Source organism: Rhinatrema bivittatum, chromosome 14 (genome assembly GCF_901001135.1).
Source record: "Rhinatrema bivittatum chromosome 14, aRhiBiv1.1, whole genome shotgun sequence".
In the NCBI taxonomy this organism is placed as follows: domain Eukaryota; kingdom Metazoa; phylum Chordata; class Amphibia; order Gymnophiona; family Rhinatrematidae; genus Rhinatrema; species Rhinatrema bivittatum.
This window is the reverse complement of record NC_042628.1, coordinates 56,062,802-56,075,544: the sequence shown is the minus strand read 5'-3', so window position 1 is coordinate 56,075,544 and position 12,743 is coordinate 56,062,802. Positions and strand designations below refer to the sequence as shown.

General features: G+C 47.2%; 1 protein-coding gene across 1 annotated transcript in view; it reads left to right on the top strand.

Moving 5' to 3' along the window:
• The first annotated feature begins 1,431 nt into the window (after positions 1 to 1,431).
• LOC115075625 overlaps positions 1,432 to 12,743 on the top strand; it is a 31,669-nt gene continuing 20,357 nt past the window's right edge. Inside the window, exon 1 of the mRNA XM_029576195.1 lies at positions 1,432 to 1,645. Within this exon, the coding sequence (XP_029432055.1) occupies positions 1,594 to 1,645 (52 nt within the window). The 5' untranslated portion in view covers positions 1,432 to 1,593. The remainder of the gene's footprint in view (positions 1,646 to 12,743) is intronic.

Here is a 12,743-nt window from a genome sequence, read left to right as displayed (position 1 = left end):
AGTGTAATAACTGTCACTGTGCAAGTTACCCCCATTCCTGCTGTTAAGGGTAGTAACTGCTGCTTGGTGCAGGTTACTCCAGTTAACACAGGTTCATTCATTTTGTTCATTCCATCCTTTAGCCATTAGGGATCCTCTGTGTTTATCCCAAGCCCTTTCAAATTCCATTACCCTTCTTGTCTTTTCTACCTCTTCTGGGAAGTCATTTCAAGCATCTACCAACCTTTCCATGAAGAAATATTTTCTGACTTTCCTGAATCTACCCTCTTGGAGCTTAGTTCTACAGCTTTCTTTCCACTGGAAAAGGCTTGATTCCCATGCATCATTAATGCCCTTCAGGTATTTAAAAGCCTGCATCATACAGCGACCTCCTCCTTTAGGTCCGGTGGCTGATGGGACTCCACTGTTTACAAGCTGTGGGGGCTGTTGCCCCTCTTTCTTCTAGCTGCGCAGCTGATGCTCCTCTTTCTTCCTGTTTGGCCGGCTCAGGTTTCATCCTCTTCCAGGGCCGGGGTGGGCCACTTCAGCAGCAGCACCTGGAGTTTTCCGGTGTGTTTACCCAGAGAATTCAGGCCAAATGCTGAGAGTTCCAAAATATGCAGAGCAGTAGGGTCTGGCTTGGAGAAGGGGGAAGGAGACAAAGTGTTGGCAGTCTGGCTTGGTGTGGGGAAGGGGGAAGAAGACAAAGTGTTGGCAGTCTGGCTTGGTGTGGGGGAAAATAGAGTGTGGCTTAGGGACGAAGGGCAAGAGTCATGTCATCGGCTTGAAAGCAAAGACACATGAGCTGAAAGTTGAAATAGAACAACACTTTTTAAAACAGGGTAGAATTAAAGTTAACAAACAAAAAATAATCATCTCTAGACTATTTCTTTCCTCTGGTCACAAGAATGAACAAGTCAGGGTAAGAGATGACAAACTGCCAGAAAGTACAAGTGAGCCTTGAAAACCTCTGTACTAAATACCTGCATATATTTCTAAGAATATTTTAAACTGTTCTAGTATTTTGCAATTAATGTAGCATCATTTCAATTTTATACTCCACACAATTTCCATGCTTGGGAAAGGGCTTGCTAGACTCCCTGCACTCTTCCGCCCGGATACAGGTGACGTCACTGTTGCCGCGATGCCGATTGGTTTTCAGGGAACCGTAGGCCACTACAGAAGAATTTTTGCTTGAAGCTGTGTGTCCCCCACCCTCTTCTTCCTAGACCTCAAACCCGGGGCAAGGACTTCGAAGGTTGGAGGAGCCGCGGTGTCTCTCTTACATATTAACTTTATGGAAATAATAAAAAAACAAACGAAAAAACCCCAACAAGCAGGTCTCCCATTCTGTGTTGTGTGTGTGTCTGTGGCTGTGAGGCAGGGCACAAGGTGTACCCGGAGTGGGCGGGGCGAGAGCTGGCTCCTCCTCCTCCTCTATGCCCGAGGCTGTATCCCCGCCCCCACCCAATACGAGGCGCTCTTTCCTCTGCTCGTAGCAGCCTCTATCCATCTCTACAAGGAAGCGATAGCTGGTGGGGGGGGGAAAAAAAGGAAAGGGGGGCAAAGATCAGAGGAGAAAGACTACGGAAAAACAGCGCAAGATCCGCAGACATGCTGCCGGCCTTCGTCTTCTGCCTCCTCTTCCTCTCCACCGCCCTTGCAGGTTCTTCTCACTATTTGTACAACTTTTAGTTTCCCATCAACTTGTTTGGACTTTTTTTTTTTAATTTACATCTCGGTCTTCCTCTGTTTTTGTCTCCTTGCTCACTTCTTCGTTCTCTATCGCTTTCCTCCGTCTTCTGTTTTTCTTCCTGGTTCTGTCTCGCGTCCTCACCGTCTCCCTCTCTCTTCCGGGCTCTGGCTTGTCCAAGCCAGAGCCCGGAAGAGAGCTCGCTCTCCTCTGTTGAATTCCGATTTTTTTGGGGGGGGAGGGGGTAAGAAGAGGGTGCACAAAGTACCGCACCTAGAAGCACTTCAAAGTGGCTTAGGAAACTCTGAATCCATTTAGTTCATCTTTGGAGGTCTGCTTGAAATCCAGCACCGTCCCTCTCACTCTTTTTCTCGTTCCGCCCTGTATTGGTATGACAATGCGTGCAGAAGTTGCCAAGGTGGTACATAAAGTGGGAAAAGGAGGAAAAAATGTATAATACTGCTAAGAACGGTAAAATAAGCTTGCAGGATGCGGAGAGAACAATAAGAAACACAATTCCCGGGTTCTGGCGTGGTGTTTACAGATTCTGCTGCTGTTTCTCCTGGTTCCCCCAGGATTACACAGAGGTTTTCCGGCTCATTCTTTGGTGGAAAGGCTTTGATTATATCTGTCAGCTTCGGGAAATGTGCAGCTCTTCTCTGTATTGTGCATAGTACTGGAGGAGATGCATTTCAGTTTTATTTCTCCCGTTTTGTATTGCATGCAGTCTGGCTCATTAGGGTTTCCATATCGGATTTTTTCTGCATACTTTAGTTTCTCATTTCTAGTCAAGTTTGGATACTTGCCAGATACTTGTGACTTGGGTTGGCCACTGTTGGAGACAGGATGCTGGGCTCGATGGACCCTTGGTCTGACCCAGTATGGCATATTCTTATGTCACTTTTTCAGTAGTTTCTCTGTAACATCCGGCTTCTTTTGTTTCCCCAGTAGGAGGTGTATTGGTGTTCCATGGTCTGTTGTAATATGGTAGTAGGGTTGTTACTCTTTGATTCCTGGAAGTTAGTGCTGATTTGGTATGGTAGGTTTTCAGTATGGGCTGTGAGTTTGTTTTTGCAGGGTGATCTATTACTTCAGTGTCTGGGAGTTGAGGACGTTGGTGTTGCTGTTAATTGTGATGACACCAGAATTTGAATATAGACCTGGAGTGTGTGTTTACAGAACTAGAGGTACAGAGTTTCTCTTGGGGTTTTGTCCTATTCTGTTTAGTTTGGGGTTAATGATTGACCACCAGATCTCCCTCTCAAGTAAGATAATTCAATGAATGATACTATCAAATAATTTTAATCAGTTAACTAGCCAGAGTCTTTTTGTATATAGGGCTCTTAGAACCTTTCCTTATAATGTCTTTACAGCCAGTTAAAACCCTGTCTCTCCTTTCATTTCTCTGTTCCAAATTCCTTGGCCTGACAGCCAGTGATTTTTCTCCAGGGGCCAGGGTCCTAGAGTACTGCAATTCTGTCCTTCTAAATCCATCCTGTTTACCTGACTGAAAAATTAAAAAGGGAAAAATGAGGGTAAAAAGACAATAACCAGAACCTAGGAGACTATGGAAAACTCTTACTAAAAAATTGTGCGGCCTTAGATAATTTGGTATAGGATTCCTCTGAAATTGCTTTATTTTGGGGCTATGACTATCCCTGTGTGTGTGTGTGTGTGGTATGACTATCCCTGTGTGTGTGTGTGTGTGTGTGTGTGTGTGTGGTACGAGGTCCTCATTCCCCCCAGCTGCGTCTTTAAGCTTCATCAGGGACAAGCGCACTGAGCTTCCAAACATGAACATTATATAAAGGAAGTAAACAGTATAGCCTCTGCTATGCTTCTTCTATGGCGGGGCAGCCTGTGAAAAGGAAGCTTGCACTGCTGCTGCTTGTGTGTGTGTGCGCGCGCGTGCGTAGGAAGCTTGCACTGCCACTGTGTTATATCTGCGCTGTGAATTACTAGAACGTCAACTTCTAGTGCTGTCAGTTTGACACCTTGCATTAGTACTACAAAAAAGAACACAGAAAAGCTCATATGTCGCGTGATACCTTGTACCCGAGTCGCTGATCTCTCTTCATCTCTAGCGGTGGTGCTGAGACCTCCACAGTGCTTGTCTGCTGCTGTGAAAGAGCAAAGGGGGAGCAAGTATAGAATCCAGTGCTGCCTGCAGGCCGTATAATAAAATGTAGCTAGTCTGAACCATACTAGCATTATTTCCCGACCCTATCGTAACACATACATCCATATTTGGAGTGCATACATTGATTGAGTGCCTAAAGGAAAGGGGCTATTGCTTTATTGAACAATCTCAGTTCACGCAGCTTCCTATAAGATAAATCATGAGCTTGTCACATTTCTACTCTGAAGAGCTGACATAGTAAACAACGCCCAGTAAAATGTTTAGGATTGTAAATGCTGCTCCGTGCAGGTTACCCCCTTGCAGAAGTGTTACACCTAAAGTTTCCACAGGTTACCCCATTTCTTTGTGTCTGCGATGATCTTAAGATTTCAACACAAAGTGACTTGCTGAATGCCAAGCTTCAGGTTTCACAGCTCAGAAAGATAAAGTGACACATCTCAGGGTCACACAGAATTGGCAGCAGAACTGGGATTAAAGCCAAGGAATCTCCGAGTCCCAGTTCTCTTCCCTAGATGATTTCTCCATTTTTCAGCCGTCAGTGAAACGATTCTACCACCATACAAGTGAGAAAATCTACTGGGGCGACGCGTTGGTAGGTGACAGACTGAAGAAAGAATGATGCCTTTATCCAGCGTAAGAGTAATGAATATGAAAACCAAAACCTGGACCGCAGCCAGAAACAGCAGTACACTAAGCTGGTTATTTTAAAACCAAAGCAAGTAATGGTGCAGAGAAAGAGTGGTTGGAGCAGTGGGCTGAGAAATGAGGTTCAAATCCCACTTCCTCTGCTGACATGCCTTGTGACCTTGGATAGATCACTTTCTAAGCAGTTACGTGAGGCAACGCTCAGGGGCAGGGGCTTACTGTATCTGAGTCACTAATATTGCTGTAAGCTGCCTTGAGTTGTATTTGGAAAGGCAGGCAAAAATCTTAATTTCTTAGCATCCAGTCAGATGAATCCAGAATAAGTGGGTTATAGCAGTTAGTGTAGCTGTGTTTTAAAAAAGGATTGGATAAGTTCTTGGAGGAGAAGTCCATTACCTGCTATTAATTAAGTTGACTTAGAAAATAGCCACTGCTATTACTAGCAACGGTAACATGGAATAGAATTCGTTTTTGGGTACTTGCCAGGTACTTATGGCCTGGATTGGCCACTGTCGGAAACAGGATGCTGGGCTTGATGGACCCTTGGTCTGACCCAGTATAGGCATGTTCTTATGCACCTCTACCAGCAGATGGAAATGGAGCAAGCTGACGTCACAGTATACATACTCCTGCAGTGACATCAGCCTGCCAGTATTCTCCTGTTTCAGCAGATGGTAGACGTGCATCTCCCTACTGGAGATTGCTTTATTTTGAGAATGGAGAATTAAGGAAATAAATTTGCCCCACTCTCCTGTGGAGATACCAAATGGTCTCTCCCCCAGCTGAGAATTCCTGAGGTGGTTTCTGTGGTCCCTCAGATGAGTGTCTTGGTCCGGTAGCTGGTTTTCAGCCGGCGTGGACTTAGCTGCTTAAGCAGCTGAAAGGCAGTGGATACAGGAAGCTGAGCGTGGCAGGGATGGCATATGCCCTCTCCCCCCACAGCCGGAGATCACCTTTGTACTCAGCTAGGTAAGGCTGAGCTCCGGTAAGTTTAAACCAAAAAAACATGCTCAGCGCGCCGTTCCAAGTTCGCCCCACTCTGTGGGAGGTCGACGGATGTGGTCAGCCTGGCGGGTTGAGCGGCCTTCTTAGGCTAGGCCCCACTCTGAGGCTTTTTTGTTGTGCACCGTATGGTAGGCCACAACGGCGTTTTGCGCACTTTCTCAGGCTGCCCTCTACAGGATTGTCAGTTTGGGGTGCGCGTCTAGCTGTGCGCCCAGTTTTTGCATGCACAGTCAGGCCTTAAAGTCTGTGTGTCCAAGTTATGCGGTGCCATAGTGGCTGTGCGCTTACCTGTGCGCACAAGATGTACTGTGAGCTTAAGTTTATTAGGGAGCTTATCTTTGGGATGCCTAGTTAGGAGCCTAGGTGTGGATCGACTAAGTGTTGAATCCTAATTTTTGGGTGCCTAAGTTGGAAGTATATATATAAGGAAAAAAAAAAAAGCCAGCTAGACACATGCCTCTGGCCGCTGCTCAGCGCACTGTCGGCTATAATGGCACCTGTACCTAAGCGCCTTCCTCTTTGAACTGCCTGTCATATTAGGGCGTCTCAGCCAGGAGTGCCCGCTAACTTTGTGTCAGCGCTGTTTGGAGGCTTAGGGAGAATTATCTTCCTCTGATTTCACTAATCCTGGTTCTATCCAGCCAGATGTAGGTCTGGGTAAAGACTCAGGTGGGGAGCCTGAATTGGACCTCCTCTAATTGCCAGTTCTGATCTCCCAGGCCTTGGAAATGCTCAGGGTTTGGTTTCCTTGCATAAAGCCTCCTGTTTTTTCCCCATAATGGAAGCCATTCAGGAATTGATTGATCTTGAGCGGGGCGCCCCAGAGGCTAATTTCAAAAGGGTGTCGGGTTCTGGAAGGCTTTGTAGCCTCTGGATCCAGTGGTAAGAGAGCGCTTACGGTTTCCAAAGGTAGATGCACTTGTGTGTGCAGTCTCCAAGCAGACCACTATTCCCGTGGACAGAGGAGTGGCGTTGAAAGATGCTCATGATAAGGATAAACTCAATTTTTTTTTTTAAGCAAGCATTGAAGCAGTAGCAATGAACTTGCAGATTGTTTCTTGTTGGCGCTCTCTGGTTTGCGTCTGTTGCAGGAGGTTGATGATTCTGGGGTAAGCTCCAGGGCAGTTATGGAATCAGCCGCTTCCTTCTTGGCAGATGTGGGCTGAAATTTGGTCTGCACCTCAGCCAGAGGGGTGGTTTCTATAGTAGCGGCCAGGCATCAGTTATGGTTGAGAAATTGGTCAGCCGATGCAACCTCCAAGGCTAACCTCACCAAATTGCCCTTTACAGGCTCGCTATATTTGGGAGTGAGTTGGAGGAATTGGCCAGTAAGTGGGGCAAATCTACGGTTCTTCATTTGCTGGAGGATAAGAAGCAGACGCCACGCTCCCTTAACATATGAGGTCGTGCTTGAGGATCCAGGCATTGCCGCCCTATAGAGCAGCGCTTCTCAACCGGTGTGTCGCGTCGCCAGGTGTCCCACTGCCCCGTTGTACTTTACTTCTCCCTTTTTCCAGCCCCCGCGGGCCAATTGAAAGCCTCCTTTCTTCCAACCCCCACTGCCCAATGGGAAGCCTCCTTCATTCTGTCTTCCCTCGTGCAGGCCAATCGGAAGCCTCCTCCCTTCTACCTGCCAGTGGGAGTAGGAAGAAGGGAGGAAGCCTTTGATTGGTCGGTGAGGCAGGCATGGCATAGCCCGGGAGTGGGGTGGGAGGAATGTCAATGTAGAACACCGACGAAGCAAGGTTGCTACGGGAGCCCATCCCCGAAGCGGTGAAGGAGAAAACCCGACCCTGATGGTGCAAGGCCGCTACAGGAGCCCATCCCCCTAGCGGTGAAGAGGAAAACCCTACCCCGACGGTGCACAAAGGCCTGAAGAGGAAAACCAGACCCCCGACTGAGGCACCCATTCCCGTGGCGCTGAAAAAAGAAGGCCCGCCGGATTAAAGCCGCGGCGGAACTGGAGCCCATCCCTGCAGTGAAGAAAGAAGTTGTTTTTGGTGAGAGCTGGTGTGTCTGTGTGTGAATGGATGCATGGGTGAGAGCTTGTATCTGTGGGTGTGAATGAATGCATGGGTGAAAGCTTGTGTCTGTGAATGGATGCATGGTTGAGAGCTTGTGTCTGAGGTTGTGAATGGGTGCCTAAGTGAGAGCTTATGTCTGTGGGTGTGATGGATGCATGGGTGAGAGCTTGTGTCTGTGGGTGTGAATGGAAGCCTGGATGAGAGCTGGTGTGAATGGGTGCTTGGGTGAGAGCTTGTGGGTGTGAATGGAAGCCTGGATGAGAGCTGGTGTGAATGGGTGCTTGGGTGAGAGCTTGTGGGTGTGAATGGAAGCCTGGGTGAGAGCTTGTGGGTGTGAATGGGTGCTTGGGTGAGAGCTTGTGGGTGTGAATGGAAGCCTGGATGAGAGCTGGTGTGAATGGGTGCTTGGGTGAGAGCTTGTGGGTGTGAATGGGTGCTTGGGTGAGAGCTAGTGTGTGTGTGTGTGTGTGTGTGTGTGTGAATGGGTGCCTGGGTGAGAGCTTGTATCTGAGGGTGTGAATGGGTGCCTGGGTGAGAGCTTGTATCTGAGGTTGTGAATGGGTGCATGGGTGAGAGCTTGTATCTGAGGTTGTGAATAGAAGCCTGGATGAGAGCTGATGTGAATGGTTGCTTGGGTGAGAGCTTGTGTCTGTGGGTGTGAATGGAAGCCTGGGTGAGAGCTTGTGGGTGTGAATGGGTGAGAGCTTGTGTGTGAGTGTGAATGGTTGCTTGGGTGAGAGCTTGTGTGTAGGGGGGTGAGAGCTTTTGTGTGTGATTAAGAGAGCGAGACTGGTCAGGAAGGTGATGTGTTTCTGTGTGTGAGAGAGACTGGTCAGGAAGATGACTGGTGTGAAAGAGACCGAGACTGGTCGTGGGGTCTAATTGGGGGTGTGTGTGTTGTGAGTGAGGAAGAAGATTGAGGACAGAGCTTCAGCAGCCCTTGCTGCTTCTGGTGAGTGCTATTGGCCTGGAAGGGAAAGGAGTAGGAGAGTTGCTGGAGAGGGTAAGTAAAGGTGGCTTTTTAAATGTATTTTTCTTGATTGACTGCCATTTTAATTATTGGATATTATGCGATGTCTGCTGTTTTGAAATATTTAATTGATATTTGGACATGTTTTAATAATTTTTATGAGTGTTTAATTGAATATTATTCTGTTCAGCAGCTGTTTTGTAACATTTTTGGTATAACTTTACAATTATTTCTGTGTGGGGCTCTGTAACAGCTTGGCTTATTCTGTTTTCCCAATAGGAAATGTATTAGTGTTTAGGGCCTGGTTTAATAGTTGTGTTTCTTAGATAGGGTTGTTACTGTTTGCGTGTGTTCCATAATACAGGTGTAACTTTGTGCGGGTTAGTTTGTGTGCATTATTGCAGATCCTGGGATTATGTTAGGTGCTATATTTCTCTTTCTATCTCTCCAGGTTCGCACTGCATGCAGAGTGGCTTTTTTGGTTTTCCATTCCAGTTTCTGTCTCCATATTTATAATTTGTGTTTTTTCTGTACTTGGTGAAGGTCAGTTCTGGGTGTGTGACTGAGGTGAGGTATTTTACTAGCATGTAGGCATTTGTATCAATCTTATTTGTTGTGTTTTCTCAATAGGATATGCATTAGTGGTAAACTACTGTCTTTTCATAAGGAAGGCTATTGTGCCTGGTAGTAAAGGGAGTTTGTTTTGCTTTTACTGAGATGTTATCAGAACCAGAATATCTTTTTTGTATGGTGAGTTGCACGGGTAATGCCCTAGATCTGCTCTGCACTCATTGCTGGGGGTTGAGGGGATTCCTGTGGATGCAGAGTGCATGTTTACATTTAGCCCCGTGATGGTCATATGTTCAGTGTGTCATGCATGTGAGAACCATTTGTCAGGTGTGTCCCGGCCAAAAAAAGGTTGAGAACCACTGCTATAGAGGAGCGACCTTTCAGAGAACTCGACTTTTCAGCAGGTCTCGGTCAACCCAGAAGGGGTGCGGGCTCAGGTAGTGGCACCTCCCGAGTCTCCAAATGAAGGTTTGCCGACCCACCCCCAGGAACAGGAGATGGGGGGACGCCTCTCTCTTTTATCAGAGGTGGATCAAAATCACAGTGGATCAGTGGGGGCCTGAAAGTGATGCGGGAAGGATATACAATGGAGTTTTGTAGTGTTCCTCGGGACGTGTTCATGGAGTCTCCTTGCCACCCCCTGCAGAAGAAGCGGGCAGTGGAGAGTACATTGACAAAGCTCCTCAGTCTGAGGGCTGTAGGCTGTGCCCACGTCTCAAGAAAATATGGGGCGGTATTCCATTAATTTTGTCATGCCAAAGAAGGAGGGCTCTTTTCGTCCCATCCTCGATCTCAAAGGTGAAACGTTTTCGCATGAAAACCTTGCGGTCGGTGATAATGGCCGTGCAGTTGGGGGAATTTCTGATCTCTCTGGATCTGTCCGAGGCGTATCTTCTCCTGTCTCACTAGGACATTAATGCCTTATGCAGTTCGCAGTTCTGGGGCACCACTTTTAGTTTCGGGCGCTGCCCTTTGGTCTGGCCACCACTCCCAGAACCTTTCCCAAGGTAATGGTAGTAGTTGCGGCAAAGTTGAGAAGGGTGTACTAGGATTCCATCCGTAACTGGATGATTGGAGCCAAGTCGCTGGAAGAGAGCCGCCTGGTGACTTGCAAGGTGATTTCCCTGTTGCAGGAGCTCAGCTGGGTGGTGAACCTAGCCAAGAGCAGTCTTCATTCTACTCAGTTGCCAGAATACCTCAGGGTTCGGTTCGCATGAAATTCTACAAAACACAGCAGCTAGAATACTAACTGGAAAAAGAAGAAGAGACCATGTAACTGAAACTCTGGCCAAACTTCACTGGCTACCCATAGAACAAAGGATAAAATACAAAGCACTATGTACCATACATAAACTAATACATGATGAAAAAGCGGACTGGCTAAACACTGCACTACGGGTACATGTCCCACACAGGAACCTTCGATCAGCAAACAAAGCTCTCTTAATCATTCCCTCAGTCAAGACAGCATGACTAACCCAGGTAAGAGAGAGGGCATTATTTTTAGCAGGACCCACACACTGGAACACAATGCCTTTAGAGACCAGATTACAGAGAGACCCCAAAACATTCAAGAGAAGTCTAAAGACATGGCTTTTTAAACAGACCGGAGAATAGAAAATATACTGGAATAAACAGAAGAGCACCGGCAAACAGCACTATTCTCAAATGTGCATTACAATATTTTAACAAATTTAGCACACAGTGAACTTAATAATAAAACACAGGAAATGAGATTTTTTACCTGTAAAGTACCTTCCAGGTACACCTGGCCAGAACCTACATCACTAAACATGTATGCGTATTTTGATGATTTAATGTAACTGAAACTTAATGGCACCTGTTAGAATGTACTATAGTACGCTTACTCCAACATGTGCCTACATGTAAACCGTTGCGATGGTATATATCTTAGCGACGTAATAGAAAAGAAGTTAAATAAATAAATAAGCTGGGCAAGGTGTTCCTGCTGGAAGCTCGAATTCAGAAGTTGCTAGCTCCACGCCATCTGTTGTTGAACACTCTACGCCCAACCATATGGTCTTACCTGCAGGTTCTTGGCTTGATGGCAGCAACCCTGGAAATAGTATAGTGGGCAAGGATGCATATGCTTGCTCTTCAGTGTTCCCTACTGTCTTAGTGGAATCTGCAGTTTCGGGACTATTCGATTCATCTCCACCTGCTGATGGAAGTCTCCTCCCAACTGCAGTGGTGGCTGCAGGTGGGTCATCTACGAAAGCGAATTTCCCTAACCCCACTGGACTGGCTAGTACTGACAACGGATGCGAGTCTCCTTGGTTGGGGAGCTCACAGTCAGGAGTTGACAGTGCAAGGGCACTGGAGTGCAGAATCTCTCTGGAACATCAATCGGCTGGAAGTCGGGGCAGTCCAGTTGGCATGTTTACAGTTTGGCAACAGGCTGTAGGATCGATCGGTCCGAATAATGTTGGACATTGCTATGATGGTGGCTTACATCAATTGGCAGGGAGGTACCAAGAGCCAACAGAGTGTCGCAGGAAATAGATCAACTTATGGAATAGGCGGAGGTGCATCTCCAGATGATCTCAGCCTCGCATATTGCAGGCAGACAGCATAAGAGCACACTTTCTCAGCAGGGAGAGTCTGGACTCAAGAGAGTGGGTGTTTTCAGACAAGGAGTTTCAGCTGATTCAGAATTCCATTCCTAGCCCTGTTGATGACTTTGCGCAATGCAAAAGTTCCACGTTTCTTCAGCCTCAGGAGGAAGTCATTGGAGATCCTAGTGCAGGAGTGGCTGGTAGGCAAGCTGCTGTATGCCTTTCCTCCATGGCCCATGTTGGGCAGTCTGATGCGAAGGATCGAACACCACAGAAGGATGATGCTCTTGGTCGCTCTGGATTGGCCCAGGAGACCGTAGTATTCAGATCTGCAGAGGCTCCTGGTGGATTCGACTCTCTGACTTCCAGCATACAGGAACCTGCTGCAGCAGGGACCTGTTTTTTTATGAAGATTTTTGTCTTACGGTATGGCCCTTGAAAGGGCTCGCTTGCTGAAACGTGGCTACTCGGCAGCAGTGATTTCCACCTTGCTAAGAGCTAGAAAGTTCTCCACTTCCTTGGCCTATGTGCGGGTTTGGAGAGTGTTTGAGGCCTGGTGTGAGGATCAAGGTACTCTTCTTTCCTTGGTCAGGATTCTGCTCACTTTGGAATTTTGCAGGATGGCTTGACAAAAGAAAGGCTTGGCTCGTAATTTGTTATAGGTACAAGTAGCGGCTCTCGCCTATTTCAAGGGTCAGGTAAATGGTGAATCCTTATCGGCTCATCCTAATGGGGCCGTTTTCTGAAAGGAGTGAAACATCTTCGTCCTCCTTGCGGTTTCTGGTGCCCCTGTGGAGTCTTGATTTGGTTTTGGAGTTTTTGGCTGGCCCTATGTTTAGACCGCTATGTATTTTATCCTTGCGGTTGCTGACCTTGAAAACTGTGCTCCTTGTGGCAATTTGTTCTGTGCATAGGGTTTCCGAACTGCAGGCCTTGTCTTCCTGGAAGCCATTTCTCCAGGTGACTCCAGGGATGGTACAGCTGCGTACTGTTCCTTCCTTTTACCAAAAGTTGTCTCTGAGTTTCACTTGAATCAGTCCATTTCACTGCTGTCTCTGGACAGAGAGAGATGTAGAGGTATCTGGAAGTTACTGAGCCTTTGAGGATCACCTATTTGTCCTTCACAGTGGTACTAGGCAGG